Source organism: Martes martes (assembly GCF_963455335.1).
Source record: "Martes martes genome assembly, chromosome: 4".
Classification (NCBI taxonomy): Eukaryota; Metazoa; Chordata; class Mammalia; order Carnivora; family Mustelidae; genus Martes; species Martes martes.
Window position 1 is genome coordinate 182,585,282 of NC_137891.1, and position 19,104 is coordinate 182,604,385.

Here is a 19,104-nt window from a genome sequence, read left to right on the forward strand (position 1 = left end):
ACAGATTGGAAATACTAATGCTTACTGCATTATTGCTGAAGTATAGGGTGTATAAAATAGAGCCTGTGAGTTACCCCTAGACCCAAAGGGCAGAACACCTGGCACCTAGGGTCTATGACTGAGTGCAAACTCATAGCAAGACCCAGACCAAAATTCATAGCAAACAGAGGTACAACGTAAATTTATATACAAAAAGAAACAATATATTCATGACATGCTCCATTTGGTGGCTTCAAAACACAATGTGGTGAACATTAATCCAGGCCAGGTCTCTAAGCTTCTCTTAGCCTCCCAAGCCAGCATTTTCCAAACCAAACTGCTCATCCTAACCCAGCTTTCAATGACGGATTGATCCCTCTTACTGGGCCGACATCAAAATCAAGAACAATATCAGGTTCTAAGTGAACACCTTTTATCCCAAGCAGAGAAAGCAATCTTTAGGTCAGGACGTAAGTGAACTGGCAAATTCACATCTGAGAACCACAGATGGAGAAACCCTCTAAGGCATAAATTTCTTTACCGATAAGGAGAGCCAGGCTGATGTCTGTGGATGCCAAAGCTAATAGATTGAAGTGTTTGGTTTTAGGAGATCAGATCGAGAACATAAATGGAGGCATTTTACTCCCAGAACCCTGGACCAACCCCTTACAGAAGATGACGGAATACTGAAAGGAAAATATCATATCCACAGACTAAATTTCACATCCCACTTTTGTCAACCCCCCAGCTATCTTGGACTACAATATTTAACTAGCAAAGATCTACACCTTAGAACTGAAAAAAATCAGATGGATTTCACCAAATTAAATAATACTCTAACAGACCCCACCCTTTGAAGCATTCCCGTAAATGGGCATTCATCCAATGTTAAAGGAGGCCACTTTAAAATGAAATAAAAATAAAAATTCTTATGTTGCCAAATATGGTATCCAATGGGAACAACTGAAAACATACCAACCTGATAGGAAGAATCCTATTAAAATTCTTTCTTAAATTCGATTAAATATTCACTGGGGATAATTCTAAAAGAAGAGGTTTTCATTGTTGTTTTATGCAAAGTACCACATACACTGGGTTTGGAATCTTTTGACAAAATGAGACAAAAGATTTACACTCTCACCTTGACCTCTATGCAAAGATTCAAAGAAATCATGTCGGGTGAAATGAGCTTCCTCCTGACTGTTGGCACTGGCAGAGCCAGAAGGAGAGCAAAACCCCCGGCTTCCTTCGGACCCAGGACCCTCTCTCCCTGCCAACTGGGTGCAGTTCAAAGAATACAACTTAATGTCTTTAATTTCTACCCGCAGACGGTCACTTCTGGATTCATCATCTCCTGACACAAAATTCTGGATGAATATTTGTCCTAAGTGTCCCACCAACAACTCGGGACTCCCGGGCTTCCGAGGGATAGACACAACAGGGGATTCAATGTTTATGTTCAAGATCAGCTTTACAGTGTCAGAATGAGACCCAGTGAGGCCAAACCCATACATTTCATTTTCTTCTACGATAAAGGATTCCCGAGTCTTCCTTGGCGTTTCGAAGAGTGACACCATCTCACTGTACTCGGCCGTCTTGGTAGCCAGTACCGTGGTGACTTTGGTAGCTGCGCTTTTCAGCATACTTCGAAAATTTTCTTCCAGCTCATCCATGGACAACGTCAACTCCTTCAGAAACTTGGCAGAGTGGTTGTAATGCAAGGAAGCCATCTTGAGGTTGAGAAGACACTCCTGTTTGGATTTCTCAACAAAGGTGAAACTCAGAGCTTCACTCACGGCTGCATCTTCCATCCTAACAAACACAGATTCAAAGTAGCCAATGTCGCTGATGATATTTTCATAGCCTACAGAATTCCCAATGCTGACAACGTACTGGTTCTTAACGTTCTCTTGAGTCAAATCCATGAGCTGCAAACAGCCGAGAGAACCATTCATGTCAAACGTGCTACCCATCGAGACGTTAACTTTGGTGCTGCCAATGCTCGCAGTTGCAATTTTTCTGCCATATTTCTCGCCATTTGCCATCCCTACTGTCCGAAGGAGCAGTAAGTTAAGCCTGTGGATTTCCACGGCAACCTCAGTGTTCTGTTCATACGTAGCTTGGTAAGTTCCTTCTTCCCTGAAGCTTCTTTCAAAATCGGTCATTAAAGGCTGAGGACTCAAATCATCTTTTTCCTTGGGAAAAGATTTCTGAAGAAAACCAATCAGCTCCACAATTGTCTCCGGATTTAGGATAATATCCAGATTATTCACCTGTACTGAAATCACCTGAAGAGTGCTGTCCAAGTTCATCGACGGGCACTCCGAACTCACAAACTGATATTCCAGCTTGATGAGGGACTCCTGTTCTTTGGTGAGAATTTTGTCAAGTGAAACACCAGTAGCCGATGGGTCATTCAGTGTGGCCGCACTGGTGAGGTGGGCCGCATTGGATCCGGAGACAGGAGACTGGGCCCTGCTGTCCCGGAGGCTTCCTGTCGGGACATCAAAGCTCAAGTTCTTATGCGAAGCCATCAAAAGGTCAAAATCGGCACCGTACGTCTGCATTGTGTCCACCAGGAGCAGTCCGTGGACGGTCAGGGAGACCTCCACGTCGTAAGGCCTCTTCACAAAGTGAGCATTGGTCCCGAATACCTTGAGCACAGAAATGTACCGACCATTGCTTTCCACACCAAGCTGCATGCAGTTCACCTTAAACTCGGCCAGGAGGAGCTGTGACTCCACCAGAACCTCCCGGGTATGCTGCTCCAGCATCACAAAGCTCTGGGTTAAATTCATTACTGAGTCTTGCAAACTGCCCCGCTGCCCGCCTTGCGGAAAAATCTTCTCCTTAAACTGAGTGTCCGAAGTCTTCACTTCTGGGGTGGTCAGGAGTGCAAAACAATTCTTCAGAGCAGATATTTTCTCTTCATTGATGTGGATTTTCAAGTCTGGGAGGTTGCCTGAGAGCACGGCTCCGGGGTACTTGGGATCTGAAGTATAAATCAAGCGACGTTCTAACTGGAGGTGAACGTTGAACTTCTCGACCACGTGCGTTGGTCCCACGTCAATATCCTGGACGTGCTTCCAATTGTCCTTCACTCGTCCGACCATGATCTGGAGGTCCATGAATGACAGGGAGTACCTCTCATACATCTTCGTGCTCATGAGATGTGCCTGCAGCTGCTCTGCGCTGAATTCCATCTCAGCAAATGGCACTGTTTTCCCTCCGTTACCGCTGCTTGTCTCGGGAGGGGGGGTGCTGGGAGGTGTGGCAAGGGGCGTCTTATACTCATCATCACTAAACTGGTCCTCTTCAGATGCTAGCCCATCCCCGCTTTTCCTCTTGGAGTCATCTGCAGATAAAAAAAAAAAGAGGCAAAGTATACGTCTGCTCCTTCCTTACTCTTTCCTTTAACGTAACGATTAAGGAAAAAGAGAAAATCAACCAACTCCAATCTAAAAAAACACAGGGATGAAAACTCTAAGCATGATATTCTGATCTTACCATTTCTTTGATATGAACTTGTCTAGTAATTGTGAAATCAGAACGCAAGAGAGGAAAGATGGAGGCCTGCTGACAGCAGAGCGCAGGTCGGGGAGCAGAAACCAATGACCTGCTTCCCCACCTCAGCCACCATCTGCTCTCCCTAACCATTCCTACCTCACTCTCAGCTGACTGTTCACCTTTCCCTGTATCTGTCTGTGTGCTCGTCTGGTCCCCCCACCCCCACCCCGAATGTTTCAAAGGAACCCAGGCCTCACCTGTCTTACTCAACAATACCCCAAATGCCCAGCTCAGAGCTCGCAAGCTCACAGCGTCACACCCAAGCCCGATTTCACAATTCAACCCTTCTCTTCCACAGACTTCCACAGTCCAGTCTTTTACTGCTCAGGGCTGAGTCAACTACAAAATCACACCACTGGGTTCTGTCACCCACGTCTCTGTTCCATGTTTACGGTTTACAAGTTCAAGTAGGTACTTTCCGTGGTGTGAGGTGCTTTTCTTCAGATCTAATTCCCTTTTAACATTCCCCGTGGCACCAAACTTTCCCACTCCTGTTCGAATCCTCTACCTCTTCTCTTTTGGGTCTTCTCAGTGAAGATAAGATTGAGATTATTTGAGAAGCTTCCTCAACCTTTTACCCCATGAATCCTCTTCCTTCCTGCCCATCTCAAGGTAAACAATAAATGTTTTTTGGATCTAGTAACAGTAATGAAATCACCTTCCAGGAATCTCTTTTTATGTATGTCCCTAATATCCCTAAGGAGATTAAACCTCTATTTCTGAAATAAGTTCTGAGAAATAGTGTTTCTTAAAATCCAAAATGCTTCATGAGAAATACAAATAAAAACCACAATGAGACACTCCTTCACATTCATAAAAAAGAAAAAAATGGCTATAATCTAAAAGACAGATAACAGCAAGTGTTGGCAAAGATGTAGAGACATAGAAACCCTCATACATTGCTGGTAAGATAGTAAAATGGTGCCACCCTTTTGGAAAACAATCTGGCAGTTCCTCAAAATGTAAAACACAAAGTCACCATATGACCCAGCAACTCCACACGGAAGTAATACCCAAGAGGTTGAAAATATGTCTATACGAAAGCCTATACGCAGATGTTCATAAAGCATTGTTCGTGGTAGCCAAAAAGCAGAAACAACCCAAATGTCCACCAACTGACAAACGCTTAGTAAATGTGTGGTATATTCACACACAGGAATATTACTCAACCACAGGCAGGAATGAAGTACAACAAGCTACAACATAGATAAAACTCGAAAACATTAGGCTACATGAAAAAAACCACACATTAAAAAGCCACAGTTGCATGACTGCATTCGTATGAAATGTTCAGCAGAATCAAATCCACAGAGACAGGAAATTAATGGTTGGCAGGGCACAGGAGAAGGGGTAATGGAGAGTGACAGCAGAAGGGCTTGGAACGTCTTCCCAGGTTGATGAAACTGTTCTGGGACTAGATAACACAGTAAATTGCACAATTCTGTCAATATCCCAACAACAACTGAACTGCCCATTTAAAAATATATCCCAATACAGCTGTCATAAAAGAAGTAATAAGTGAACTTTGCGGTTAAGATGTCATAAAAGCCCTTTTTTTGAGAGAGAGAGAGAGAGAGAGAGACTGAGAGAGAATATCAAGCAGCTCCACTCTCTGCACGTAGCCTGACTCGGGGCTCGATCTCACGACCCTGACTGAGATCATGAGCTGAGCTGAAATCAAGAGTGCTTAACCCACTGAGCCACCCAGGTGCCCCTGGAAAGCGTTTTTTAAGCTTTACTTGGGTAAGCACAGGCAGATCAACCCCTGCGGTGTCCGTCTTCACCACGTCTCGTGCACACCGTACCTTGGCTATTTGTCAACAGCATTCTCCCTAGATCCACGACAACTAACACGGGGTTCCTGGATTTGAAATCGTCAGGAAAGATCACCTGAGGGGCGGAAATATCTAGTCGCACGGTCCACCTTTTGCTCTCCTCCTGTAGAAGTAAAATAAACCAGAGGTCATGTAACCACAACCACGAAAACTAAACAGCTTTACCGGTTGGGCTCAAGGCTTTCTGAAAGCCGCATTCAGGGGTTATTGGATCACTTTAAGGTCAATGGTATCAGAGCAAAAAGTTTAAAACAAAAGTAGATCCACATGCTGAAGGATCTGAGACATTACCACAGGCAAATGTTTGAAGTGGGAGGAAAAAAAAATTAGCAAATTACGGGACTGGGGTTGTCTGCTCTTTGATCGTGGTGATTCACAGCTTAAGAAAGATCCGGCTTCTATAGTTAGAGGATTTACTATCTCACAGTATGGTCAAAATTATGGAATTCCAATAAACGATGAAACTCAAATATTCCTACTTTTTTTTTTAAGAGAGAATCTTTTTTTTCTTAAGATTTTATTTATTCATTTGACAGACAGAGATCACAAGTAGGCAGAGAGGCAGGCAGAGAGAGAGTGAGGAGGAAGCAGGCTCCCCAGTGAGCAGAGAGCCCGACGCGGGGCTCAATCCCAGGACCCTGAGATCATGACCTGAGCCAAAGGCAGAGGCTTTAACCCACTGAGCCACCCAGGTGCCCCCATTCGTTTGTATTCTTGGCAGCCTGTCAAGGCCATGAGATTTTATTTTTTGCTAGCTAAGAAGGATTTCCTATTTTCAGTGAACTCCATGCTTGTAGCTGAAACAAGCACACTCAACCAGAGGAAGGGAAGAAGCTGACAGAGGGAGCACCGGCCCCTGCCCCACTTACGATGAAATCCCCCACCAGCAAACGATCGAGCGTCTGTCGGATTTCCGCCTTGGTCTGCATCTTCAGTTTGTTATACTGTCTTCGGGCAGCTTCTGCCACTCTCAGCTCAAGTTCAGACTGATAGCCAAAACCTGCAAGATTAGAGATGCACGGGAGAGTGAGAATTCTCAAGCGGCTGGGTGGAAAAGACAACTGCAACATCTGTTCTCACCACGACTTCCCACCGAAGCTGTACAATGTCTGTACAACGTCTGTACAACGGCTCCTACTCCCGCGCTGGCACTGAGTGCGGTAACCAGAGGGGATTAACGATGGGGGCCCAGCCATGGCAGGGGGTTGGGGGGGAGGCACCTAAGTCACTAGCATTTTCTTGAACCATTTTCTGAACGATCCCAGACCATTCTACATCGTGAAAGCATACCGCTACGTTAAAAGAGAATGTGGGATTTGGAAGGAAATGCCTTCTATATTCTACCAGTGACAGAGCAATAAAGCCACAGCCTTTACAGCTGTTGTTGACACAAAGACTCAAAAACTGGTCCAAAAACTAAAATAGCTCCCTTGTTATAAGGAGGGAGAGAGGGGATACATGTAGGAAAGGACTATTGTTTTCGCCTGTCAACAAGAGTGCTTTTTCTGCTCCTACGGTCTCAAATCTCTCCTGGGAATGAAGGGAGGCGTGAATAAGGCAATGATGACAGAGAACAGTGCAAGGATGAGCCCTGCAGTATTCCACACTGCGCCAAGCAGGTGAAACAGACCACTGACCCCGCCATCTACAGGGAAGTTCTTGAACGTTCCTCCTAAATTCACTGGCCTAGAATATCCTGGGTAGCCAAGGAAACCACCCTCCTAATAGAATGGAAGCTATTTGTTAAAGCATGCTAAATGGAAGCAAAGACAAAGAAAATATTTAATACTGATCCCTTTCGGAAAAGTAACTTTCCGAGGACACCTCTTCGTTTCCGTAACTAAGGACAACCCTACCCACGGGCCCTCCAGGCCTTTTTGATTCCAGCCACTCCAGGTCACTTCAGTGTATAATAACCCTTGTCCAAAGCACTAAAAATGACAAGAAAGATGTCTATAGAAAGTAACATAAGATCAAACAAACAAAAAAGTTAACCTGAGGTATGAACCTTTCCCTTGTAGAAAAAGTCTGCTACTTTTTTAATAGCCTGGGGATTATATATGATGTTCAAGGGCCTCGTGCTGACATTCAGCCGCCTCTCAAAATGGCTGTGCACTGGATTTCTCTCATACAGCATCTCAAAAACCGGGTCATCTGGGTCCGCAGCTGAAGGGAAGAACCAGAGAAAGAAAATGGAACACAGCAAAAACACTCACCCTATTCCTGATAACCTGTAAGGAATTCTGGGAAAAAAAGACATTTTCTAAATCTAATTAGTTCTCATTTACGAAAATTCTATAGAAACAGAGACCCTAATGAGGACCGCCTCAACAGGAATCCTCAAGACTGGGTTGCTATACTCACTCCCATTATGGAAACCCAGGCCCTGGAAGCACTACAGGTGAACACCGGTCACACACGTGTTAACAGAGAACACGGTCTCCAAAACAAACACAGAGCCACACAACAAACTGCTGGGACAAAACAGGACACACTCCCTCTTACAATTGACCAAGACTACTGATCTGTAATCATCTTATTTCTAAGGATTAGTTTTAAGAACATACTACAAATTACCGGGGTTATGATCACTTCTGTCTGCAGATGTTGTCTGGAGACCAAAAGACTGTGAGACTCTGCCAACTTCTTTTTGCTATTAAAACACACACAAAATGCATGAATGTCAGGTGAGAAGAGACGACTGGCTGTGCACACACTTCCTCAAGTCCTGCCCTGTGGCATCATTCTCACTCAGCACTCCAAATCAAAACTCACCTGACATTGGATGAGAGGACTTGCAGACTGATCTCTCTCATTTGTGCCTTTTTCTAAGCTAAAATGGGCAGTGTACTACTCTGCTCCTCGGCAGTGCGTGTGTCTAATGAAAGATTCCTAAATGAGCAGGAAGTATGTAAGGCTTTGCAGACGCTCACACTGTACTCCCACCCTCTCCGCAATCCACCCCCTGAAAAAAATCAGACAGAGCAAGTAGCTAAATGCTCAGCTATTCTGATCGTACCTCTACCAACTTAATTAAGATCAAAGATCTAATTAATAAAGTATATTGACTATAAAAGATTACAAATATATAGATAACTTGAAGTGGTTCTCTTGGAACTCTGAAAAAGAAGGGACTTCCTATCAGTGACTTAGGGTCAGAATGCATGAAAATGAACTCCAGCAGAGGAGATGCGAACAGTGACCCTGAAATGCAGAAAACAGTGGTGCTGATGGCATTTTCTTCCAAAACGGAGCAAACTACTCCACGGCAGCTACGACAGAGGAGAGGAAGAAGGCACTGCCGTAAAACCCTCCAACGTTCGCTCTCTGGCAAATTAAAAAACCTTACTAAATTCAAGTTTGCTTTTAATCAGCCCCTCTTTCTCAACATGACCGAACGTCAGAATGAACTGAGTTAGTATTACCTACTGCTCACCTAAGACAGACCACAGTCCACCCAACCCGGGACAGAGTAGCCATCCCACTGCCGTACGTACTGAATTCGGGAACACCAGAAGGGGAAACATGGTGCCTTCTGTGGCCAGGTCTCGAAGAAACAGTCCACCCAACCGGACTGAGAGCAAGGAGGAATTTCTTCGAGGAAGAGACTCTGCTAGCAGCTTCACACCTACAAAAATAACAGTGTAAGAGTTGATACTACACCATGATAACCTGAAGTATCTTACAAGTCTGAGCTATAATATTTTACAGAGGATGGGTAATATGATGTCTTTTTCCTTGAAAGTAGAACTAAAAATCCTATTCATGTATCCCTGGGTCTGTATAAATCTCTCTCTGTAACTACACAAGGGATATCAGAAGTTTCCCCGCAGAATGAATTCTAAACAGAGCATGTAACCATTGAGTTCAAGCCACCTGCTGGTTCACACTAAGTTGATGATATGTCTGCTCTCAAGATGATAAAATCAAACAAAATGGCTTTTTTTTTCTTTTTGGTTGTTAACCTTTAAAATACTGAGATAAGGGGCACCTGGGTGGCTCAGTGGGTTAAGCCTCTGCCTTCGGCTCAGGTCATGATCCCAGAATCCTGGGATCGAGCCCCGCATCGGGCTCTCTGCTCATCAGGGAACCTGCTTCCCCCCAACCCCCTTTCTGCCTGCCTCTCTGCCTACTTGCGATCTCTGTCTGTCAAATAAATAAATAAATAAATCTTAAAAAAAAAAAAAAATACTGAGATAAGCGGCTGTTTTCTACACCGAAATAAAAGTCTGTGTGAGATGTTAAAAAACCAGCATCTGCGTAGTACACCTTTAATCCAGTCACAAACATGTCAAACACGGCCCGTCCTCGTTATCCGTGGGTTCCATGTTTGTGAATTCACCTACTCACTAAAACTAATTTACAGCCCCGCAATCCAGCCTCTCGGAGCTTCTGAGGACATGTGCACAGCAGAAACAAATCTGAGTCACCTCAAGTGCACGCTCACAGCCGAGGGTGACCCAGAGAGCATCGTGCTGCGCCCATGTGCCCCTCTCGGGGTCTACTTAGTGCCAAGCGGTTCACATTTTTGTGCCTTTTGTTGGTGACATCACGGTTCACAGCGGCCCCCACGCTGTGTGCCAGGCCCTCCAGCAGGTAAGCTTCACTCAGGCACGAGTTACGGTGCGGCTGGCCGAGTCCAGGATCAGGGAACCCACGATACAGATGAAATAAGCGTCTTTTACAGACACACAGGACACTGGCCTCTGTGCCGACCGGCTGGTGAATGCTCCGATCGGAGGCTCGCGGGTACCGAGCCCCGTACTCCCCCAGTGACTCTGCCTCCCACCATCCCGCGCTCACAGCAGCCCGCTGGAACGTGAGGACCATGACCAGGGAGACTCGCGCGGATGCCAGGGCCAGGGGAGAGCAGCCCGTGGCTCTGCGGGGCAGCACCTGAGAACTCGAGCTGCATGAAGGCGCGCTCCTCGGCCCACAGGCCGCCCGGCTCCTGGTGCAGCAGTGTCACGGTGCCCCGCTGCAGCTGCACGTTCAGTGTGGCAAACACCAGGTCCCGCTTCGTGTAGGCGCTCAGGCAGGACGCGTCGGCGGTGGGGTCGAAAAACTCCTCGGTGCCTGAGCATGAGGAAGGAAAGATGTTAGGGGAACACACGGGAAAAGTCAAAAAGCGCCCCTGGCCCCAAAGATCACAGTGATGATGACATTATTGAACAGTTTTCCCCTTTGTTCAGGGAAGAACTCCAAAGTCATGAACAATTGCTTCATCCCCAATGCAAAATGATCCCAGTGTTTTGTAAGAGATCTTATCAGGGACGCCTGGGTGGCTCGTCAGTTGAGCACCTGCCTTTGGCTCAGGTTGTGATCCCAGGGTCTTGGGATCGAGTCCCGCATCCCTCTACCTCTGCCTCTCTCTCTCATGAACAAATAAGTTTTTAAAGTCTTTTAAAAAAAGAGAGAGAGAGAGAGAGAGATCTTATCAGCTCATTCTCCGATAGGATGTGAAGATTCAGAACAGAGGCCAGCATAACCCACACTGCCCAACACGGTGAGATGCTCTATGTCCTCACAGCGGGCTCAGGGACCACCAGCCACAGGCACCTTTGGGCTCCATGGCTGACATGCCTAGTGTAACTGAAGGAAAAAAACAGAATTTTTTTCTTTTAATTTTAATTAATCTGAATTTAAATAGCCATCTGTTTGAAAATGGATAAACAAATCGATGGTGTTACAGGTCAGGAAAAAGAGTGTAACATGCAGGACAGCGTACAAAATGCACAAAGCCCTCTGGTTGTGTTCTATTTCTCTATCAGCGCGCAGGTTATACAGGAATGTTCACTCTGGAAGCCGCCAATCTATGTAAGTATGGCGTGTGCGTCTTATGTATATTTGCTTCGATCAAATTTTTTTTTTAAGATTTTTTTTTTTTGACAGAGATCACAAGTAGGCAGGGAGAGAGAAGGAGAAGCAGGCTCCCCGCTGAGCAGAGAGCCCGACGCGGGGCTCCATCCCAGGACCCTGAGATCATGACCTGAGCCGAAGGCAGAGGCTTTAACCCACTGAGCCACCCAGGCACCCCTCGATCAAATATTTTTTAAAATATAAATCAAGGGGCGACTGGGTGGCCCAGATATATATATATATATATATATATATATATATAAAGGGGCGACTGGGTGGCCCAGATATATATATATATAAAGTCAATAGATAGGTGGCCTATCTGTGACTACGGCTACCGTGTTGCACAGCACGGCTCTAAAGAGCGGCTTTGGACTGATCCCCCAGCTTGAGAGTTCAAGCCTCCTGAACTTGCTTCGTTCTCTTACAGTCGCTGCTGCCACTCCGCTCTGAAACTGTGCTTGTTATTCCAGTGCGGCACTGAAGCTGCGAATGAAGTTCTCTCTCAAAAACTTCCTCCATCTGAATCTACGAATGCAAGATGAACTGTTTTACAAATATCTCCTTCTTTTATTTGACAAACACCACGGGCCGTTGCACCAATACCAGACGAATTTTCACGAACCAAGCGTCTCCCTTCACGACAGCCAAGGGCAGGCAAGTGAAGGTCCGCACCCCCCTTACCTAGGATCTCCTCGGGAGTCCACTGTCCGTGCTGCTCTGCCGACAGCCCCTCGACCACTCTCCCCTCAGGGGTCTGCTGCCCGTACCAGCCACCCCAGCCAGGAAACCAGGACTGAAGGTACTGGAGCATCCCACTGCCTCCACTCGTCTCCGGGTCCCCAGGGGAGTCCCCCGGAGAATCCAACTGAGGCTCTCGTAGGCTCTGCGTCAATCAGAAATGAGCAAATATGAGGCCCCAGAGACAGAAACAAGCTGAGATGTCCCACGGATTCTTCTCCGCCGCGCCCCCGCCCCCGCCGCCCCCACCGAGAAACACAGCCCGTCGGAACTGAGGCTCTCTGAGCATGGAGGGTCCGAGCGTGCCCTCCCATGGAGGATGTCTTACCTCCGCCAGTTCTTCCTGCTTGTGAAATCGCTCATGAACCAGCTCACGCAAAATCTTCAACTCCTCAAAGCTCTGTTCCTCCTCAATCCGACGCATCTCCTCCTGTTTGGGTTAAAACAAAAACAAACAAAACGGGTCTTAGGGCTCCAGAGAAACTGGTCACCTTCACAAACCCCTACAAGTCCTATGAGGGAACTGATCTGCGTCCCCACGCTCCCACTGGAAGCCAAGAAACAAGGAAGGTAACAACAGTCCCCTCACCCTGTCGTCTGCGTGCAGCAAGCCTCCTTTCAGCTTGCTGAAGTATTTGTCGGTGTAAGACACGGCATCGCGGGCCCGGTGCAACAAGAAGTTCCAGGTACAGCGCTTCCTCTCCTCTCTGATCTCGTTCAGGTTGGCATTCAGAGCAAAATACCACCATTCTCGGCAGCTGAGATGTTTCATAACAATGTTAATTACTTCTCACACAAAGGATATCAAATAATAGATCTCAACTTCGACATCAATAATAACATATGACGCAATTGGCTTGAATCACCCATAATAGTAGTGCTGTCCACTGACAGATAATCAACCAGTGACCACAGGGTAAAGACTATCTTAAGATAATTAGCAAGGATTTGGACACGAAAGATTTTAAATGGCATACTTCGGAAAAGCCATGGAAATACACAGGATCTTGAAAATTTTTAATACACTGGCCCGCCCCAGTCTATCACTGCAATAGGAAAACACTGACTTTTGCTCCCTAAGTTATAAGGCGTACTATCTAAATGCTACCCAGACCACGGGAGCATGGACACAGGGAAGCAGGCTCAGAGATCACTACTAAGTTACTGGCGACACAGATCCCACGAGAGCAGCACTGGTGTACTTGCTAAGTGAGACGGAAGGACCTTAACTCCCCTGTGCTCTCCCTGAGAGCAAACCCCCAACACCACTAAAACAGACAGTAAGAACATCCATGCAGGTCAACCACAGAAATGACACTTTAAGGGTCGGAAAAACCAACTGTATTTTAGCTCCAGCCACGTGCCAGGGACAGTGAGGCCCATTTCTGACCCACGGACAAGGGCAGCCACGCTCCACAATGCACGGCAGGGGCACAGGTCGCTCGCAAGCTCTTACTTCTCAGACACGGCCACTCTGGGCTTCCATCTTCGGAACTTGACCTGCCTCTCCTTTCGTTCCAGCTCCTTGAGGAACTCCATGATCTGCCGGTACTGCAGCTTTTCAGCAGAGGTTAAGAGAGAGTAACTAGGTTAATACTGACGTTGACGCCTTGGTTGACGCCCATCTCTACCAAATACAATTCGTATTGGTCAGGCCACTGCATGGAAATCCAGGGCGCACCCGAGACCACGTCTCAGCATCAGGTGGCACTTCTCTCTGACAGTGCAGTACTCGTGTTCGCTGCACGTCCCGGACTCTGGTCCGTGCTTCAGAACCAAATCAAAACTAACCGGACAGCAGCCCAGTCCCACCGTATGACATGCAGTGGGTACTACACTGGCCACGACACTGGTCTCCCGGGCACTCTCTTTCCCGCTGGGGTGCCGTGAAATATCGAGACCCTTCTATCGCCATGCTTCCTTCGACCCCATTACTGGTCCCCCAGGGAGAGAAGCCACTGGGCAGAAAGAGAGTACCTGGGAGAGTTTCAAGGGGATGGTCTCCAGGTGAATGTCGCACTCGATCCGAGGGCTGTGCCGAGACCTCAGGGGCTCTTTGGAGCAGTTTCTCTTCAAGAGAGCAGATGCGCACACAGGCTCCAGGATGTAGTGGTGCGCGCGGCTCTCCATGCTCTTGTCCATGGCCTCCTGCGGGTCACAAGAATGTCTGTCCTTGTGGCGAATGTTTTCAGGTTCAAGTCACAGGCTGGTATACTACTTAATTTACAGTGTATTACCTCAGAATCCCAAACGAGGGCAAAACTAGGAATCTAAAAGCTCTCTAGCATTGTTTAAAATTTTATCTGTATCTCTTATCAGGTAAAACATTCATGTGGTTCAAAACTGAAAGGCAAAAAAAGGTGAAATATCGGGGCGCCTGGGTGGCTCAGTGGGTTAAGCCTCTGCCTTCAGCTCAGGTCACGATCCCAGCGCCCTGGGATCGAGCCCCGCATCGGGCTTTCTGCTCAGCAGAGAGCCTGTTTCCCTTCCTCTCTCTCTGCCTACTTGTGATCTCTGTCTGTCAAATAAATAAATAAATAATCTTTCAAAAAAAAAAAAAAAAAGGTGGACTATCTCCTTCTGACTCCCATCCTCCAGTCACCCAATTATTCTCCCCAGAGGCAACCAATAATACCAGTTTCTTCAGTATCGCACCAGAGGCACTCTGCCTGTGTTCAGACAGATCCATGATTTTCTGGTTTTTTAACCATTCTCACACAAATGGCACGCATGCTGTCTTACCTCAGTTCTTTAAACTTAATACTAATCTTTAGAGACTATTCCATAGTTATCATAAAAATCTTTGTTCTTATTTTCTATGCATTTTCTATAACTGCATGTGGTGCTCTATATGGATGTACAGTATTTATTTAATCAAATTAGCAAAACAAAACCGTTCTGTACAGCAGCATGCAAGCCAAAGAAAATCTTAGATAAGGGGGAAAAATGAGTTCTTTTTCCGCATTCTACTTAAACCACCCACAATTTCTTTACCAAAAGATTAAACTCGGAATTTTTTATCCTTCACAAACAATAATACTTTATGTCCCATGATTTTAATGCGTTTCTAAGTATTTCTTAAAGGGATGCCACCAGAGGTGAAGTTCCAATATACACAGAGTAAGAAAGCACCTTCTTCAGAGGTGGTGTTTTGTTCATTTAAAATCTGGGTGTCGAGTCTGTGATGGTTTAAAGAACATGTAAGCATGTTAGATGTATGCCATGGAATATGATGCAGGAGTCAGAAGTAATGAACCAGAAATAGAAACAGCAACATCCATTGATCTTAAAAATACAGCTTTAAGCGGAAAAAAAAGAACACAAAGAAACCTAGCCTGCAATACAAACATGAAACATACACAAAACACTATATATCGTTCTGAACTACATGCAGACGAAGCAGGTCAAGCAAACCCACTAGAGATTGGAGGCCCGTGGAGGAAGAGGGACATGGGAATGGCGACCGGAGCCACACAGAACAGAAACCTACGTGGCGGAGGCCCCACACTCTTTACTTCCGTGCTGCGTTCCCACAGAGCCTTCTGCCAGAATCCTACCTGTAACTCCACCTGGGGCAAGTCCCCCAACAAAGTGCAGTGGGCATCCCAGTAGATGCTGAAGTCTGCCACGTCTAGTTGCTTTTTCCGCATTAACTTCTGTACCTGAGATAAAACAGGGAAGGAAAAAACCATGACTCTCTGTATTCACAGACTCATTCATCCATTCAACAACCATTTCTGAGGAGGCATGCACTGGCACTTTGCAAGGGCACTGGGGATACAAAACTGAATTAAACCATGGTTTTGCTCTGACAGTGTTCCAAATCCGGCTAACTGGGGACACAAACATGCAACAGTTTTAACGAAGCAGAGGGAAGCAGAAGAAAAATACAGAAGAGGCTATGAGCAAGCAAAAGAGAAAATGTCGCCGCGTGGATAAGCCTCAAAAGATGTATATGGTTTGGGCACCGGGCAGGGTAGGGGGCAAGGGTGGGGACACACGTCGAAGCGTCAGGTCCACCGCACAGACGGCCTGGTGTTTTCAGAGGATGGCGACTACATCTGTGTGACGGGAGCACCGTACTCATGGTGGGAGGGCAGGACTGGTACACACACCTGGAGTGGGGAGTCAAGTGCTAATGAAAGCAGCTTGCAACGCTACTAGGTGTCCTGGGTGAAGCAGTGCCCCCCCGCACCCCAGAAATTCATGACCTCCTAGAACCTGTGAAGGGGATGTTACTGGAAAGAGTCTTTACAGATGTAATCCAATTAAAACGAGGTCATACTGGATGAGGGCGGGCCCTGGTCTGATGACGGGGGTCCTTCAGACACCCAGGGGAGAAACATGGAGACAAAGATGGAAGGCACATGTCCAGGAGGCAAGAAAGTCAACGGCAAGCACCAGAAGCCAGGAGGGACGGCTTCTCCCGCAGAGCCTCCACACGAACCGGCCCTGCGAACACCTGGATTCTGGACTTCAGGCCTCCAGAACTAAAGAGAATAAATTTCTGTCGTCTTGAGCCATTTCACTTATGGTGACTTTTTAAGGCAGCCCTAGGAAACGAACACGCTAGGAAAGGCAGTCTATGCCGCACTAAGGAGTTTGGACTCGATACTTCAAGAGACACGGAGCCACTGAGGGCTGCGGTGCAGGCACGCCGGCAGGGTCAGGGATGTGTCTGAGAAGCAGGAAGGACTCTGGCAACAGTGCAAAGGGGAGCTTCCCTCCTTGGTGTGCTAGAGATAAAGAGTCTTGAGTGTACTGGGAGATGGGCACGTTTATAGGCTCAAGTTACATTTAGAACTAGCTGGCTCACCACCGCCAGCCCCCGGCAGCCGCATGCATTGGCCCCAGGGGCCTTGGCCAAATGTGGTGTGCCGTGGCGTGGAAGAGACAGGGAAGCACTGCGCTAGAAAGAAGAGAGGGCCTGGGATGGAAGCAAGGAAGTCATGAAAACCGGATGTTTTATGAGCTCAGGCCAAAGATACAGGATCCTGAAGGAAGGCAGTCGCAGTGAGGACGACAGGAAGAGACATATTTGAGACATTTTGCAAGGACAACTGGCAGGATGCTGCGAGCAGATGGATACTGAGGTTGAGGAATAAGAACCAGGAGGCTGAGCACAGGCTTGGAGAGCTGCGCACAGTGGCTCAGGACCCGTGCTCCGAGCAGGGGTGCGAACATTTTCCGGCAAGGGTCAGAGAGCACATAGGACTGTATGGTTTCCACTGGAACGACTCAACTCTGCCCACTGGAGCAGAAAAGCAGCCTCGAACAATCTGTAAATGACAGGTGTGGCCGTGATCCAGTCATTCTTTATGGACAAAAACAGAGAGTGGAGGGGCTTTGCTCTACAGTCCACTGTTTGCCAACCCCCACTCTGCAGCTGGTCCATGTGGGTTCGAGACCCGGCTCTGCCACTCCACCCCTCTGCGCCCTGGCATACTTAGCTGTATGTAATGTGAGGCTAACAGTGGGGGTGACAAGTACTGAGAATCCAATGATCATGTAAAACACTTAGAACAGTGTCTGGCACATAAAAGGACTCAAAAGATGTTAGTTTTTGTTTGTTTTAACATTCATTAACATGCTAGAGAATAAAGGGGGAAAGTTGGTTTCAGGGAAGTATAAAGGGCCAGTGGAACATAATGGTATAATTTTGCTTATGACAAGCCTAAAACACCACAGAGGTGTCCCATAGGTAGTTAAAGACACGAACGAGAAGGTCAGAAGAGAGGTAGATACAGGGTTCAAGATGTGGAAGGCATCAACAAATATTCCCAGGGCATGGCTGATTCTCTGAAACAGAACGAGCTTACCCTGGGAGTACACATAGCATGAGAAAAAAATCAAAGCTGAAACCCTTTCTGTGTCTCAGTTTCTTTGTGCACAAAATGAAAGGGATCACATCAACATTTAACATAGGAGTGAAATAAAGAAAGGTCAGAGAAAACTGGCCATTTCCCGACTTCGGCAAATTAAACTGTTGACACAGACAAGAAACATACATTCCCACCAAAGAACATGGGGATAAAGAACACGGCCTCCTTTAGGGAACATGAAATGACCGAAGGCAGAGCCCCAAATTCCCAAGACCCAGTGCCTTCTTCCTAGTTTGCAAGCACAGTTCATACTCACAGGCTCATTCACAGCATTCTGCACGGACACATTCTTAATACAGATGCCAAATGCAAAAGGATGGGACGGATTGGTAATACCATCTTCAAAGCGCAAATGGACATCTTGAATTTTTAACTGCAGAACAAAGGAAAACACATTTAGACATGTGCTACAGGTAGAATACTACAGGCAGACGTCAAACTGCCTTTGAGCATCAGAAAGTCACAGCCAGCAGTTTATACAAATGCTTACAGCACACACATGTCCAAAACTACGAAAATTATAACCACAGTCCTGAGAGCTAAGATCACAAAGGACAGGAACGACATTTCTTTGTGTTTGGTGCTACCTCCAGAAAAGAGCTACGATACTTTCATTAAACCATTTCATAAGACCCCTTTAAAAAAAAAAAAAAAAAAACACCAAAAGAAATACTGCTGGATCTAGATAACTGGCCTGCTGTCTCTTATGGTATCTTAATCTTGCCTCTGTGTCCCCACGCCTAGACACAGGAACACCAACAGGACACATACATTTTATACTTATTCATTTCCCCTGGCTCCTGGAGGTGGGCTACAAAAAAGATACTCTGCTTCAGTGAATTAAAACTTGTAACAGAAAGTGAAAAGACAACCCACAGGATGGGAGAAAATATTTGCCAATCATGCACCTGATAAGGGACTAGAATCCAAAATACATAAGGAGCTCTTGGGGTACCTAGGTGGCTCAGACAGTTAAGCATCTGCCTTCAGCTCAGGTCATGATCCTAGGGTCATGGGATAGAGGCCCACATCGGGCTCTCTGCTCAGTTTGGAGCCTGCTTCTCCCTCTCTCTTTGTCCCTCTCCGCTGCTTGTGCTCTCTCAAATAAATAAAATCTCTAAAAACAATAACAACAAAATACTCAACAATAAAAAACAAATAAACCAATTTTTTTAATGAAAAAGGGCTCTGGATAGACATTTCTCCAAAAAAAGATATACATGTGACCATAAGCATATGGA

General features: G+C 46.4%; 1 protein-coding gene across 1 annotated transcript in view; it reads right to left on the minus strand.

Annotated features, from left to right (window-relative positions):
• Positions 1-19,104, minus strand: part of VPS13D (vacuolar protein sorting 13 homolog D) — a 254,821-nt gene that overhangs the window by 220,764 nt on the left and 14,953 nt on the right. Inside the window, exons 6-19 of the mRNA XM_080800390.1 lie at positions 18,120-18,236; positions 15,539-15,643; positions 13,959-14,129; positions 13,438-13,538; positions 12,571-12,739; positions 12,310-12,411; positions 11,925-12,126; positions 10,278-10,457; positions 8,879-9,009; positions 7,959-8,034; positions 7,377-7,547; positions 6,251-6,381; positions 5,352-5,484; positions 1,121-3,334 (exon numbers count right to left, since the gene is read on the minus strand). Of these exons, the coding sequence (XP_080656516.1) occupies positions 1,121-3,334; positions 5,352-5,484; positions 6,251-6,381; positions 7,377-7,547; positions 7,959-8,034; positions 8,879-9,009; positions 10,278-10,457; positions 11,925-12,126; positions 12,310-12,411; positions 12,571-12,739; positions 13,438-13,538; positions 13,959-14,129; positions 15,539-15,643; positions 18,120-18,236 (4,003 nt within the window). The remainder of the gene's footprint in view (positions 1-1,120; positions 3,335-5,351; positions 5,485-6,250; positions 6,382-7,376; positions 7,548-7,958; positions 8,035-8,878; positions 9,010-10,277; positions 10,458-11,924; positions 12,127-12,309; positions 12,412-12,570; positions 12,740-13,437; positions 13,539-13,958; positions 14,130-15,538; positions 15,644-18,119; positions 18,237-19,104) is intronic.